This window comes from Gymnoscopelus microlampas (genome assembly GCF_963454915.1).
Source record: "Gymnoscopelus microlampas genome assembly, chromosome: 9".
Classification (NCBI taxonomy): Eukaryota; Metazoa; Chordata; class Actinopteri; order Myctophiformes; family Myctophidae; genus Gymnoscopelus; species Gymnoscopelus microlampas.
The window spans coordinates 4,538,940-4,555,229 of NC_139946.1; the positions used below are offsets into that span (position 1 = coordinate 4,538,940).

At 42.5% G+C, this 16,290-nt stretch overlaps 1 protein-coding gene across 1 annotated transcript in view; it reads right to left on the reverse strand.

The window, feature by feature from the left end:
* prkaa2 (protein kinase, AMP-activated, alpha 2 catalytic subunit) overlaps positions 1-16,290 on the reverse strand; it is a 31,524-nt gene extending 15,234 nt beyond the window's left edge. Inside the window, exons 1-4 of the mRNA XM_084067318.1 lie at positions 16,081-16,290; positions 10,960-11,101; positions 6,529-6,622; positions 1,715-1,859 (exon numbers count right to left, since the gene is read on the reverse strand). Coding sequence (XP_083923444.1) covers positions 1,715-1,859; positions 6,529-6,622; positions 10,960-11,101; positions 16,081-16,180 — 481 coding nt within the window. The 5' untranslated portion in view covers positions 16,181-16,290. The remainder of the gene's footprint in view (positions 1-1,714; positions 1,860-6,528; positions 6,623-10,959; positions 11,102-16,080) is intronic.

Here is a 16,290-nt window from a genome sequence, read left to right on the forward strand (position 1 = left end):
ATGACACTGAGGGGCCTCAAGGCTTTCCTGCCAGATTGGATATCTATCGGTCTCTGTGGGCGGGGGGGGTGGAAAGACCTTGTATGTCCCCCCAAAAAGCCTTTTCAGGAAATGGGGAAAATAACCTGTGTTCCAAATGGATCCAATGTAGTTATTATTTAGTCACAAGCTTCTGTTTTCATTGGTTCAATAGTTCTAAAACCCACGGACACACTTAACCCATTTTCACTTATTTATTTTCTTTAAAAAAAAATAGCAGATCTGCAAGCTCCCAACGCGTCGCGAGCTTGTCGATCGGCTATTTTTTGGTACGTTTGTGTGACGCTGCATGTATGACGAAGTGGGGGTTAATTTACGAAGAAACAAAGTTGAATGGAGATGCGAGGTTTCTGCCCGACAGCGACAATATGAGACCTGCCTGTTGCTAGGAGACCTCTACCCGCCCAATGCACCCCTTCACCCTCCCCTCCCTCCCCCTTACTGGGTGCAAGAGCCCTGGTAGATGTAAAAAAAAACACATCATTCTTTAGTTTCTTACACAAATCACATCCCCTATAAAAAAATGTGACAGAACCCATGACACTGTCATTTTCAAACGGAACCAGCTGTCATAGAGCACCGAAGTCTGACGTAATTTACACATCCTACCTGGGTCACGTTTTTTCCCCCCCATTCTGAATCCCCATAGACGTGTTTAATATCGCGTCAAATAAGAACTGTGTTCCAAAAATAAACAAATTATCCTGGCGGTTTGACTCTTGGATATGATATGATACTCTTGGATGGATATGAAGCATCAACTGACGGTGAGAAAACGCTAATGTTACTTCCGCCAAATTAGTTACATTTTCGCCAGAAACAGACTGTATCAAATATGAGTGACTCACTATCATAAACGATACAGAACCTCCTCCCTGGACGATTCTAAGATGACCCAATGTTATTCTCCATAGAGAAATTACTTTACAACCCAGGGGATGAACGAGTGACGTCAGGACTTCTGTACTCTATATTCAGTTGACAGATTAACAGGCAGGATGCTGGACGGACGGGTCTGCTATTTTGTAACTCACATTTTCCATGTGATGCAATAAGGTTAACCCATTCAATCCGGGAACGCATCTGTGTAACCACTTTGTCCATATTTTACACTTTGGATATTAAAACATACAGATATACAAGCTCAAGCTTGTAGATCTGCTAATCTGCTAACATTTGTGCAAATATTTGAATATATATATATATTTTAAAGGGAACATTTGTAACTCAAATCTTTGCTTCTGGGGGGGTCCCTGGAACAAGATATTTTTTGCCATGTCTTTCCTGTTGTACCACACAGTCTGCCACCTGGCTCCGTTGAAGCTTGCCATTAACGGTCTCTCACCTCTACTTCTGACTCTGACTAGTTTACTTCCACTTAAGTCCATTTCTCTTAGAACAGTAGTTCTCAAACTTTTGAGTCCACGACCCCTCCCCCCCCCCCCCCCCCCCCCGCCCCCGCCCCAATAATCATATTGGAACTGGGGGGACCCCCCACCCTGACAAGCACTTGGAATTGTAGGAGTTGAGGCATTACATTTTGTTTGACTAGGTTCCACAGATAAATATTGTGAAAATAGCTGATCTACAAGCTCACATGTGAGCATGTAGATCGGCTATTTTCACACAAGAAGAGAGGAGAGGAGAGGAGAGGAGCTCTCTGTGTGGACTCTACCAAAGTCGGCGATCTTGGCGTTCTTGCTGGCGTCCAGCAGCACGTTCTCAGGCTTGAGGTCCCTGTGGACCACCATGTGTCTGTGGCAGTAGTCCACCGCCGAGATGATCTGCTGGAACAGACGGCGAGCCTCTGTGTCCTCCACCTGGAGGAGACAGTGGAGAGACACGTATACATCATATACAGACTGACTCAATACCAGATCAGATATCCATATGGATCATCTAAATGTATATCGTTGCTGTCGGGCAGAAACCTCTTTTCTCAATATTCAAAATGTACGTGTTTTTTCCGTAAACCAACGTCCTACTTGATCAGACTACAGCGTCACACAAGCATCAAAAGTAGCAGATCCACAAGCTCGAAGCTTTGAGCTTGTGGATCTGCAATTTTTTTAATAGCCAAAGAAATCTTAGGTGTGCTGTGGACAGTTCAGAAACCTGCCTATCAGTGACAACATCGATATGCAGGTTTGGTAATGTCAAACAGGCTTTCAAACATATTTTTTATTCTTTTAATTAATGCCAGAACAATAGCTTCTATTTCGGCATCCGCTTGAATAGAGTCTAATTGCTTCTGACAACAGCGGGGGTGAAATAGCAAGACTACAGGCCATTCATATGAACTGTCACTTCCTATATAGCCTCAATTTACAAGCTGGATGCTAGCCCCTTGATGGGCTCTATGCGCAGCAGCCATATTATCACTTCCTTCACAGGTGTTACCAATGATACTAATGAAGGCTCCGTTCCATTTAGTGTAGCACAGTGGTTTCCACGACCCCCATAACTCTGAGAGTGTACTAAATGGAACCAAATGGACCCATTTGTACACTCTCAGAGTTACACACCTGTAAGGGGCCATTTGGAAGCCCATGAGGGTCCCTGGACCCCAACTGTAGACCCACTGGTGTAACAGAGTGTTTCCAGTGGGCCAACATGCACAATATCAGCACCCTGACTCTGTTTGACCTGAATGGAACAGAGCCTTCATTAGTATCATTGGTAACACCTGTGAATGTCTTCACAATATGGCTGCTGTGCATAGAGCCTATTAGCTTGGAATCTCCAAGCTGGTAGGCACTACTAGGCAGGTTTCTGAACTGTCCACAGCTCACCTCTGAGACACAGAGTGAGCAGACAGAAATGGTGCCATCTTACAATGAGCATTAGGCCAGTTATATGAAGACAAGGTTGAAAATGGGTGAAGTGCTCCTTTGATACATTGTGTATGTTATTTAAGCCAACATTACCTGCAATCTATACATTCAATCCAGGAACACATCTACAAATTTCTGAAAATTGCATGTTGCTATATCAGTGGTGCTCAAACTTGTTCATGTCAAGGGCCCCCAAAATGATGTATTTGGCCGCCGACCCCATCTCAAAATATTTAGTTCCAGGGACACCCCAGAAGCAAATATTTGAGTTACAAATGTTGGTTTTAAAAAGAAAATAGCACATCTACAAGCTCATAGCGCCATGAGCTTGTATATCTATTATTTTTCTACTTTTTTTAAGTATAAAGTAATGGTTATAGATAAAATCTATAATGACACAGACGTGTTACCGGATTGAATGGCATAATTTGAATACAACTTTCATACAACATTTTGGGAGAACAAAAAAAAACTGTTTTTGTTGAGGTAAAAGATATGACTATTGTCAGAATGACTCAGCCGGTGCTCATTTCTGGGTCGTTATTATGGCTCCGCCCGCTTGCTGGAGTGGTGCACCAACATTTATTCCAAGGTTGATGGAGACGGTGCCAACACAAACTTTCTACTCAAAATCTGAACAAACACTACTTAACTTTTAATTGCTGGTAAGTGGCCATTGTATACAAGATAATCAACTCTGAGCCATGCGGTTTTAGAAATAAATAAATAAATGAATGAATAATAACCACAGGGGCTGAGTACCCCTTACATAATAGTTTTAATTGGATGTTTGTCAACCACAACAAGCTGCCAATAACAGCTTTTTCAGTGTGTAGGACAGAAGAGGGACTGAAACTTTATAGCTCAGATTTAACATCTTACAGTGATTTGTTGATGGTGTGAGAGAACAGACTGTACCAGAGCCCCGTTCCAGAATCTTCCAGAATTATTCAAGTTGGCTTGAGTTCTGACAACTTTTTTTCTTTTTGAGAACTTTTTAGCGTTTAGATCTAAGGGATTGAAACAACACAACACATTTTTGTTGTGTGCTCAACTAAGCTCTGTGAGACCACTCGGTGCTCCAAGTGGATTTGAGAATTATTATTATGACGTCCGGGACAATAATTCCCAAATCTGGCAAGGCCGATGTGGATCTTTTGTCTTAATATTATGAAAGACACAAGATCCACATCGGCGTTGCCAGATTTTGCGAGAGAAACAAGCAACCAGGTCTACATAAACAAGCCGAAAAAAAGCGACTAGGAACCCCTGCCACACACGCACAGGGGGTCCCCTGCAAAATGACTCAATATTAGCATCAAAACAGCAAAAAGCTTGTAGGTCTGCTATTTTCAAGCAGCATTTTTGAAACATTTGAAGCAAACAACAAAACCAAGCTAAAATAAGCAACTCAACTTTAGCAACAAGCACAAAAAACCCTGCAGCCCAGCCCAAAGTCGCTTAACGTCACTGTCGGGTGGGAACCTCATATGTCCAAAACTGTTACTTTTCCTACTAACAACAACACTACACGTTTAGGGCAGTGGTGCTGACAGATTATCTAAGAAGTGGTTAAATATTCAAAGATTAGTGGAGGCACTAAGTTAGGCTTATGGAAATCAAGTTGCCGCTTATCCGTCCAGCACAGTCTGTGAGATCGGCTCAGGACAAACACACACTCAGACTGACCCTTTTATAGACGGCTAGACTCCTGCAGAGCCATACCGTAAAGAAATGCTTCTTCATACTTGTTGTCAGTGGGCTAGAGATCATGGACATAAATAGGTAAGACGCCTCATTGAGCAGTGGGGCCACACGTCAACACCAACCCCACATTATGCTGGGCAGCTTGTCAGAACTCCACTGCAAGAAATACAGTATGTCTGAGTTGTATAGAAGTACCTCCCTGAGGCTACTACTTGTTTCTGTTTTATAACTATTACTATGTAAGATAAGGTGTTTTCGTATGAAACCCCACATTTTTTTTAATTTAACCCTAAAACCGGGAACGCATCTGTGTAACCACTTAAACCATTATTGTATACTTTGGCTATTCAAGAGTAACTCAAATGTTTGCTTCTGGGGGTCCCTGGAACAAAATGTTTTCAGATGGGGGTCCGTGGCCAAATACATATAATGTTGGAGGTCCTTGACATGAAAAGGTTTGAGAACATCTGATATAGAAACATACGTTTTTTTCAGAAAACTGTTTTTAGAAGACATTTGTAGAATCCCCAGAAGCAAAGATTTGAGTTAGTTACAAATGTATAAATATACTGTATAATCAAAGATTTGCAAATCTTTCACGATTTTTCTAAAAATAGCAGATCCACAAGCTCATAGTGCAGTACTCGGTGCTGTGCTATGAGCTTGTACATCTGTTATTTTTTGAATAGCCAAAGAAATCTTAAAATGACACAGATGCGTTCCCGGTCTGAATGGATTAACAAACTATCTTGCATCATAACATAAACTTATGTCTGACATTTATAAACCGCATGAAAATCGGTTGAGAATTCAGTGAGTTATGATTATTTTAATAGTGGAGAGACCTACATACATGGGGCAGACATTCATTAGGACTACGAGGCACGACTTCCACTCAAAATATTGTGGCTGCGATGACGCATCGCTCCAATGAACCGCAGCGGCCAGTGAGGCATCTACTGTACGTTTACATGTCTACGGGCTAGACACCTGCTTCCAGAATCATAGGCCTACCCCTCACCCTCCACTGGGCCAGAACTGATTCCTGTGCCCATGCCAAATACCATCAGCTTCCCCACTGTCTCTCTCAATGAGGAGAACTGCATACAACTGGAATGTAATGATCAGTTAACTACAGTGGTTCTTAAACTGTTTCATGTCAAGGACCCCCAAATTAACACTTATTAGCCGGCGGACCCCCATTTGAAAATATATGCCAGGGACCCCCATAAGAGAAGATTTGTACGGCTCTAGCAGTCAATTCTCAACCATTTTCATTTCAGGGACCTCCAGTTCGACACGCATTGGGTGACGGTCTACGGACCCCCATCTAATGGCATCTCTATCTCATGGGATCCCAATTTATATTGTAAAATCAATGTTAATTTAACTCTGAGAGTGTACAAATGGAACCAAATGGACCCGTTAGGGTCCATTTGGTTCCATTTGTACACACTCAGAGTTACAGACCTATACAGGTCCATTTGGTTCCTAACTATCCATCATTTAGCTGGGGACCCCCTGGAACTCCCAAGGACCCCTGGGGATCCCCGGACCCCACTTTGAGAACCAATGGTTTAGTAGAATGACAATGACTCTTCCCTTCTCATGTTTGTTCACACAAGGGTACGTGATACAGGGCAATGCCTTTACCTCCAAGGGGCTGAACGGACCCAAATCTACTGTATATCTATATAATATTCTGTAAAGCAGTTTGCAAAGTTTGTTTATCCACAAAACAAACACCAGGGGTCAAAACTTGGTTCCCTTCCTTTTTCTTTCCCTTTACACCAAATCTCTTCACCGACAATAGCCAATCTACAAGCTATTTTTGCCAAATGTGTGGCTGTTATGACATGCTCAGAATAGGGTTTATGTGGGTAAGAATGGTGCTTTATAAATAAAGTTTGTTATTATGATATAAAAAAATACACATTTGATGTCTTACCCGGCCATGTTTGCAGATGTAGTCAAAAAGCTCTCCTCCAGACACATACTCCATCACCATGAAGAAGTCTGTAGGTGTGCTTATCACCTGGTATCTGACACACAAAGAGAGTGGGATTAGGACTGGGCTATTAATGGACAAAGTCAAATATATCACAATATTTCTGACCAAATACCTTAATATCGGTATTGTGACGACAATATGGAATTGTGGCGATAATCTAATCTCTTTTTTCTTATTCATATACCAGCCAGGACATTTGGTCCTCGCAAGACTATTGTTCAATCTGTAATAATGTCTGTATTTGACTATGGGCATATACTGTATATGCATGCTTCCCTCTCCACACTGAAGCCTCTGGAAACAGTCTACCACAGTGCTTTGCGTTTTATTACTGGCCATGATTATCTCACCCATCACTGTATTTTATGATAAAGTGGGTTGGCTATCTCTCGCAGTTCGTAGAGAGCAACATTGTATTTTATTTATTTATAAGGCCTTGTGTGGTAAACTTCCTTTAAACCTATCCTCGCTTTTGGAACCAAAGGTTACTGGGCAAAGTGGACATTCAACAGGTTCACAAACACACTTTATTAGATATACCAGTCCACGTAAGAGCAGTGAACAAGGAAAGACTGCTTTCCTGTATTATGCTCTACACAAATGGAACAAACTTCAGGACTCTCTGAAACTGGTGCGATTGGTCTCAATAGAGACATTCAGGGTGCTTCTTGAGGACACACTACATAGTGAGTGCACCTGTTTCATGTAACTATATGCGTGTTTGCATCTGTGACATTGTAATGTGATTCAAATGTTTGTTATTGTTTCTCCTTATGTATCTATTTTATATGTTGTTATCAGGGCGTCTTTGAAAAAGAGAGCTTGCTCTCAATGGGATTCCCTGAATAAATAAAGGCAAGGGTATTTAGAAACTGCATTAACAGATGGACAGGTAAGCGAGGCATTCAGATGTAATGGATCACTCCATATCATTACATACTTTTCACAACTCATCACCTCCAAGTGTGCATTCACACAAGACTGGAGCAGAGAGAGAGAGAGACACACACACACACACACACACACACACACACACACACACACACACACACACAACTAGGAGATTATATGGAGCACACTTGAGAGAAACGTAAAGGTGTTTTTCCAGTCGAACACACACAGTACTGAACCACTACCCCACTACCCACAGTTCTGTGTGCGACTGTGCGTGCTATGCGTACATGCATGTGCATGTGAGTGTTTCCCTCATGCTGGCCCATGCTCTGACAGAAGACACTCAGGCAGAGTGAACACATGTCTGCCATAGCTCACAGCGTCAAAGTGGGCCAAGCCTAACCCTAGCCTAAAAATAACACGCGAGAGAGAGAGAGAGAGAGAGAGAGAGAGAGAGAGAGAGAGAGAGAGAGAGAGAGAGAGAGAGAGAGAGAGAGAGAGAGAGAGAGAGAGAGAGAGAGAGAGAGAGAGAGAGAGAGAGAGAGAGAGAGAGAGAGAGAGAGAGAGAGAGAGAGAGAGAGAGAGAGAGAGAGAGAGAGAGAGAGAGAGAGAGAGAGAGAGAGAGAGAGAGAGAGAGAGAGAGGAGAGAGAGAGAGAGAGAGAGAGAGAGAGAGAGAGACACAAGATGAAAACATTAGACAAGAGTCAAGAGTCAACAGACAGGAAGTAGAAAGAGATTTATTCAAGGAGGAATCACTTTAGTTTCTATCTATTCACCTAGCTGGGGATCATTTCCTCTAAACCTGACTGTACAGGGCTGTTTGTACAGTATGGCTGTGTACGTGTGTGTGTGCGTGCGTGCGTGCGTGCGTGCGTGCGTGTGTGCGTGCGTGCGTGCGTGTCCTGCCCCCTAGGACCCCTATAGGCATGCTCGGTACAGAGCAGCTGTAGTAAACAAACAGAGGGACAAGTGAAGCGTGCCACTGAAAACACACTGACCACAGCACAGAAAAAGGGCTCACACAGCGCGCGCACACACACACACACACACACACACACACACACACACACACACACACACACACTTTATTCAAAATGATTCATGGGAGCTTTGCTGGGCAACCCCCCGAGATGACATTTTGAACTGACTTTGGCCGTCTCTCTCTCGATGCAAGTTGAAACCTCTGGTTTATAGAGCTCAGGTATTGTATTGTTGCTGTCGGGAGGAAACCTTGTTACTGTATGTTCAAAACCATTCCCTTTTTTTTACTATCGTTTTAAAATCATTTTAAAATAGTGAAATTAGCCGATCTACAAGCTCACAGCGTGTTGCTTTGCGACGCGTTGTGAGCTTGTACATCTGCCGGTTTCACTACTTTTGTGCTTTTGTATGAAGTAGGGCCTTGGTTCTCAAAGTGGGGTCCGGGGACCCCCAGGGGTACTTGAGGGGGTTCCAGGGGGTACCCAGCAAAATGTGTAAATATAGCATCAGAATAATTATGACCTTTTATACTTTGGCTATTCAAAAATAGCAGATATACAAGCTCATAGCGTGGCACCGAGTGCCGCGCTATGAGCTTGTAGATCTGCTATTTTTGAAAAATCTTGAAGATTTCTGCAAATCTTTGAATATATATATTTTTAAAGCGAACATTTGTCACTCTAATCTTTGCTTCTGGGGGTCCCTGGAACAAAATATTTTTAGATGGGGGTCCGCGGCTAAATACATATCATTTTGGGGGTCCTTGACATGAAAAAGTTTGAGAACCACTGAAGTAGGGCATTGAATTACGAAAAAACATAAAAAGGTTGTGGAGATACATGGTTTCTGTCTGGCAGTCCCAGACCCATGATGGCGCCCATTCAAAAAACGCCACCTCATTGATTTGGTTTGTGTCATCGTCACAGACTATTAAAATGCAATGTTTTAATATTCAATTCATTCTTGAGTGTGGTGATTCAGATTGTGTAATGTAGTTTATATGAATTAATCAGTAAAGCCATCCTCGAGTTCCTTATAACGCAGCCATTAGCAATTCCCTTTCATGTTATTAAACTTTAACGTTTGAATTATTGATGTTCATTCAGGACAATCCACGTACAGAATTAATGTATTTTAATGAATAGCGATACATTTCATTTGGCTATGATTGGATCTGCTGAGGCATGGATCCCCCCCACTCCCCCACCCCCCCAGCTAATATGTATGTTCAGTATGTGACTCATTGAGAATGGGAGACGTGGAGCTGAGGGCCGACCAATGGTACAGCAATGTATGTGCTTTGTAAATAAAAATGACTTTATTTTCATTATGGACATATTGTTTATCTGTGCTGTCGGGGGCAGAAACCAGCTAACTCTAAAATGTTCATTTTTCGGGAAATGACTAAAACAAAGCAAAAAGTGGAGTTAGGAGGTTGGAGGTCAAAAGGGGGGCGGAGCCTGGAGTCCGCAAAACCAACTAACTCCACCCCCCTTTGGTGGACTTGCTAGGACTAGCTGGTTTAGCAGAAGGTTGAGGATCCAATGGAGTTAGCTGGTTTTGTCAGAGTTGCTTTTTAATACTTTTCATTGGTTCAATATTTTAAAAATATGTGTCGGGCAGCTGGTTTCTGCCCGACAGCAGAGTTATGGAATTCTATAGCTCCTCATTGGGATGCACTACAAACGGTACATATGATTTGGGTGCCCTATACCAGCTACTGTGGCATCCTGGTTTCATAAACCTTTTTTTTTTTTATGACATTCCTCTTAGGCCTGTCACAATTATTACATAAGCGTCCAATCGCAATTATTTCAGATAATCGAAATTATTTTTGCATAATCGTCATAATCGTTTCCATGTTGAACACATTTTCAAATATGTGAAAAAAGCAGAAATAGCAGATCTACAAGCTTACAACGCGTCGATCTGCTATTTCTGCTTTTTTCAAGCTATTTCTGTTTTTTTAATTGTATAAAATGATTAAATATGTCAATCATTTCTTTGTATATTTCAGTTATTTGTCTGCCCTGTGCAATATTTGATTAAGAAGCCTAAAAGGCTTCATATGTTTGGGTGACAATTAATCGCCAACTTAAATTTGTAATTGTGACGGCCCTAATTGGCTCTATGCACAGCAGCCATTTTGGAGAGAAATTGGGCCTCTTCTCACTTCCTTCACAGGTGTTACCAATGATACTAATGAAGGCTCTGTTCCATTCTGGTCAAGGTGCTGATTACGGGTCCATTTGGTTCCATTTGTACACTCTCAGAGTTATGGGGGTCCTTGAAAATAAGACAACCCCTATGTCACACTAAATGGAACAGAGCCTTAATTAGTATCATTGGTAACACCTGTGAAGGAAGTAAGGAAGGGGCCCAATTCATTACCAATATGGCTGCTGTGCATAGAGCCTATTCCCCCCTCTCCATCCTGTGTCCCTCCATGCACTGTGTTCTCTCAGTAAAAGGAGACATGACGTGTGACTTACAGCTTGATGATGTGCGGGTGTCTGAACAGCTTCAGGTTCTGGATCTCCCGTTTGATCTTTCCCACCACGTCCAGACTGCGGATCTTCTGTCTGTTCAGGATCTTCACGGCCACTTTATGGCCCGTCAGCTGATGCTCTCCAACTGAAAAGGAAGAGAATAATAACAAATATGAAGCAGATATAAACACACGTATTCAAATAGGAAAAAAAGGATAGTACATGTACAGAGAGAGAGAGAGGGGGGGGGGCTTTCTAAAGGGGGAGTAAGTATCATATTCTGTCATAAGTATTATTATTAGTGGTGAGCTGTGGATTTTTGAACTAAGGGTGCTGTATTTTATGACGTCACGTGCGCACGCGCGCACTGCCGCGCAGGCATGTGCACATAGCCACTCAGCTCAGTGCTAGTTGAAATACTGTATTCAACATGTGATTATTAATGTATTTATATTTCTTAATATTTTGTTGCATTGTTCATTTGTTGTTTTTATTTGTTTCAATAAATCAATTATTTTATTTTCCTTTACATAGACTCACCCACACATAAGTACTTAAAATAATCAGAGAACTTAGTATAGTATATCATATCATTAAAATAAAAAAAATCACAGAAAAAAAGGTTTTATGGTCATGATTCACCAGGATCCTGGATGGCTTGATTCTAGGCTTAAATTAATTGATATAAATATTTTTGGAAAAGTCAATGGGAAAAATGCATTGAGTATTTACTTCCGGCACCAGGAAGTGGGCGGAACTGCGATGCCCTATTGGCATGAGAAACCAGTGTGGCTGTTAATACAGTGTAACTGAGGACGTAAGTGAGAACGCAACGCAATGTTATGCAAAGCAGCCAGGTTGAGGCTATCGTTGTGTTAACGATTGCTCGCGAGCACCCCAGCCCCCACAGTGTCAGACTCAGAACTAAGGGTGCGGCGCCCCCCGCACCCCCTACAGCTCAACCCTGATATTACAATATCCAACTATATGCAGTACAACTATTAACCCTTTAAGACCGGGAACGCATATGTGTGTCATTTTTAGATTTCTTTGGCTATTCAAAAATAGCAGCTCTACAAGATCATAGCGTGGCACCGAGTGCTGCGCTATGAGCTTGTAGATCTGCTATTTTTGAAAAATCGTGAAAATTTGTGAAAATCTTTGAATGTATACATTTTTTGCGAACATTTGTAAATTGTAATTGTTCGCTTAAAAATATATATATTCAAAGATTTGCACACATTTTCACGATTTTTCAAAAACAGCAGATCTACAAGCTCATAGCGTGGCACTGTGAGCTTGTAGATCTGCTATTTTTGAATAGCCAAAGAAATCTAAAATGACCGAGATGAGTTCCCGGATTGAATGGATTAATGTTGATATGGCACACTGACCATCAAGGAAATAAAAACATGGCACTTCATGTCAAAAAGCCGACCCCTGGTATAAACTGTTGCTGCCTGGCCTCCTAAAAAAAAAGAGACTATTTTAGTCTTTGAGGGGAGAGGAGTTTGGCCTAATGTAGCCTTTCTTCACGGTCGGAGGGGCTGGTTCATCTGGGAAGAGCCAGCTGGTGGCTCGGCCCTCCTCAGAACATGAGTTGACACTGTCAGTCAGTCAGTGTTGCAAAGTCTGCTTATTATAAGCCAGTGGTTTTCAACCTTTTTCATATATAAATTGATATACATTTGTAAGGTACAAATCTGAAAATGTTTTGTGCCAGGGACCCCCAGAAGTAAAAGATTTGAGTTAAAAACGTTCGCTTTAAAAATATATATTCAAAGATATGCACACATTTTCCGGGATTTTTCAAAAATAGCAGATCTACAAGCTCTGAGCTTGTATATCTGCTATTTTTGAATAGCCAAAGCTAGGTGGTTAAAATGATTGCGAGGCTATGTTAACTAAATTATCTGGAGACCCCCTGGTACCCCTACAAGGACCACTGGTGGTCCCCGGACCACTGGTTGAAAACCACTGTTATAAGCAACTTTGGGCTTGTTTTTCTGTGAAGATGTTTGTAAACACTGGTAGTTGCGGGTTGCGTTTTTTTGGCGCTTGTTTCTAAAGTGTCGTTGCTTATTTTGCTCTTGCTTCCTAAATCTTGTTTAAACCAGTGGTTCTCAAACATTTTCCTGTCAAGGACCCAATATTGTGTGCCACCAGGGACCTGTGTACCTGATTTGTATCGTTAAGATATTGCACATTTTGTTAAGAGTCTTTTGAAAGTCTGCACGCTTTTAGATCGGCTATTTTCAAAAAGCTGATGCGAATAGGTTTTAAAGTGCTCATGTGGCCCAGTTGCTTCTTTTGGGCTTGTTTTCATAGACCTAGACCTTGCTTATTTCTCTCGCAAAATCTGGCAACAGTGGTTGACACCGTCAGTCTGCCTGCGACGTTTCAGTGACATCAATAACGTGGCTGTCAAATAGCCCTGGTATTTAACTCTGACTGAAGACCAAATGTAAACAAATGGACCTGGTGGTGACATGTGTACACTACAGAGTTACAGAGGGATTAGTCAAGTGTTATAGAGACTGACTTATATGAGTCTACAAATGTTTAGCCTATACACTGAGGATTTCTACTGTAGCCTACTGCAGTGGTTCTCAACCTTTTCAGTCCGTGACCCCCCAAAATAATCACATTTGAACTGGGGACCCCCCTCCCTGACAAGCACTTGGAATTGTAGGGGTTGAGGCATTCAATTTAGTTTGAGCTTGTAGATCTGAAAATTGCAGATCTAGTTTGAGCTTGTAGATCTGAAAATTGCAGATCTACAAGCTCACAACGCCTCGCGTTGTGAGCTTGTAGATCGGCTATTTTCAAAAAATGTGCCTTTTTCTTTCTTTATTACTTCTAATGCAGAAATTGTCTTTCTTGTATTTTTATTAGGTATTAAAATTCCTTAAATTGTCACTTCACTGTCATCTGGGGACCCCCCTCCCACTGGGGGGGTCCCTTCCCACTGGTTGAGAACCACTAGTGTAGCCTACTGTACACAACCAACTACAGTAGAATCCTCAGTGACTGGGGATTTTACTGTAGCCTCTACTGTATACAACCAACGGTTGGTTGTATACAGTAGAGGCTACAGTAGAATCCTCACTCAGAGCCATATCAAGCTGCGCACCCACCCTTAGAATGGGGGGGGGGGGGGGTCGGGCGGCCAAGCGAGAAGAATCGCGAGAAAGCCCCCCACAGTGGGCTGAGGGGTGTTCAAATTCCACAAGGTCACGCAGACAGAATGAAGACTGTGTAAAGTGAGACGCTAGAATAGAGAGCAGCACAGTCAGCGTGCCATTCAACACTACGCAAACTTTACGGTTCCCTCATTATTATGCCTGCTCCTCGAGTCTAGTAGTGTGTACACGCGTATTTACCACCAGACTGTGATAAGATAAACATATCTATAGCATTTATTATAGCGTTATCAAGAATTTACTCAAGATAACATTATGCTTCTGGAGGTGGACGGTGGGGTTTAGGCTTTAAAAAATGCCCTTTAGCGGCTGGACTGGACAGTGAATTCAACAAATGCAAGCGAATAAATAATAATAATGATAATAGTACAAAGCCAGTGGGTCTAATTGATATAATAAACACCTAATATCATTGCTGTCGCTTGAGCGACATACACATTAGGGCTTTGGTGGTGAAATAATTTGCCTTTGAAGCTGTGGTATTCTCCAACTCCCTTTACGTCACAAATCCATACTATCGCTGTTATAGCCACGGATGTAACAGCTACGCTATAGCTCTGGTCCATAGCGTTAGATGGAGTTCTCACCTAGCTGTAGAATACAACTCTCGTAGACGTATTTATGATTCTGGCGTTTTCAATCTACGAGAGTTGTAGGGTTCACCCCCCATGGACACAGGGACTTTCAGCACTATACCCCATAGACACTCCAAACATGTACAAATTGAAAATAAATGTGCTTTCCCCCACGCCCCAAATGTTAACTCTCGCTACGGGGTAGTAGTTTAATGTAATAATCCATATCTTTCAATAAAGAAGTGTTTTAATGCCGTCTGTGGCCCAACGCCATTTTTTCACCCTCGTTTACTTCCTGTTTACATTGAGTGTAATTCCGGGTTTCACCAGATGGGGCGCGCAACTACCGCCCAATTGGAACTTCCGACAGAATCGGCCACAGACGGCATTAAAACACTTCTTTATTGAAATAAATGGATTATTACATTAAACTGCTACCACGTAGCGAGAGTTAACATTTGGGGCTTGGGGGTAAGCACCTTTATTTTCAATTTGTACATGTCTGGAGTGTCTACGGGGTATAGTGCTGAAAGTTCCTGTGTCCATGGGGGTGAACCCTACAACTCTCGTAGATTGAAAACGTCAGAATCATAAATACGTCTACGAGAGTTGTATTCTACAGCTAGCTGCTCCCCAAAACAAAGACGGGTTTAAGATGTTGAAAGCCTACTTTCCTCAGTGGGGACACTCGGAGTCCCCCACCTCACGTCTAAAACACACTTTATGGCCAGAAAAGAAAAATATTTCATCGGGAGGAAAAAATGTAGTCGATAGAAAAATGCCTTTAACCAGATCTGTAGGGGGCGCAGTGGAGTGAATAAAACATTGTTTCCTTCCGGTGAAATATTTTCTTTTCTGGCCAAAAAGTGTATTTTAGACGTGAGGTGGGGGGCTCAGAGTGTCCCCACTAAGTAAAGTAGGCTTTCAACATCTTAAACCCGTCTTAGCTTTGGTGAGTAGTAAGTGTATTTTAAATGTGTTTACTACAGACGAGAGGCTGCGCAGCCTGCGCTACCGTGGGTGTGCGGACAACGACTGAAGAGTAACATAGCGTTAAAGGAGAACTCCTTCTTAACGCTAAGGACCAGAGCTACAGCTACGCAAACTGCGTACATCGACCCCACCGTAACTTCAACCACCGACGCTCGGTAAAGAAAGGTAAACGGCGATGATTTCTCCCGTGAAACACACACACACACACACACACACACACACACCACACACCACACACCACACACACACACACACACACACACACACACACACACACACACACATACACACAAACCCACGATCAAACGTTGGGCATTCTAAAAAAGAAAAAAAGAAAGGCATCGTGACTCAACTCTTTACTTTCCCGAACGTTCCGACTCCCAGCGTGTCTCCGAGGACGTAGTGTCCGATCTTCACCCTGCCTTCGTGTTTGATCGGCTGCCGCTCTGCCATCTTCTACCCCCTGTGTGTAGTACCGACGGCTCTCTGCTCTGATCGTCTCTGATGATCTGAGGCTGGGGCTTCCTCCCTCCTAGCCTCGGTCACAGTGTGGTGGGCGGGTG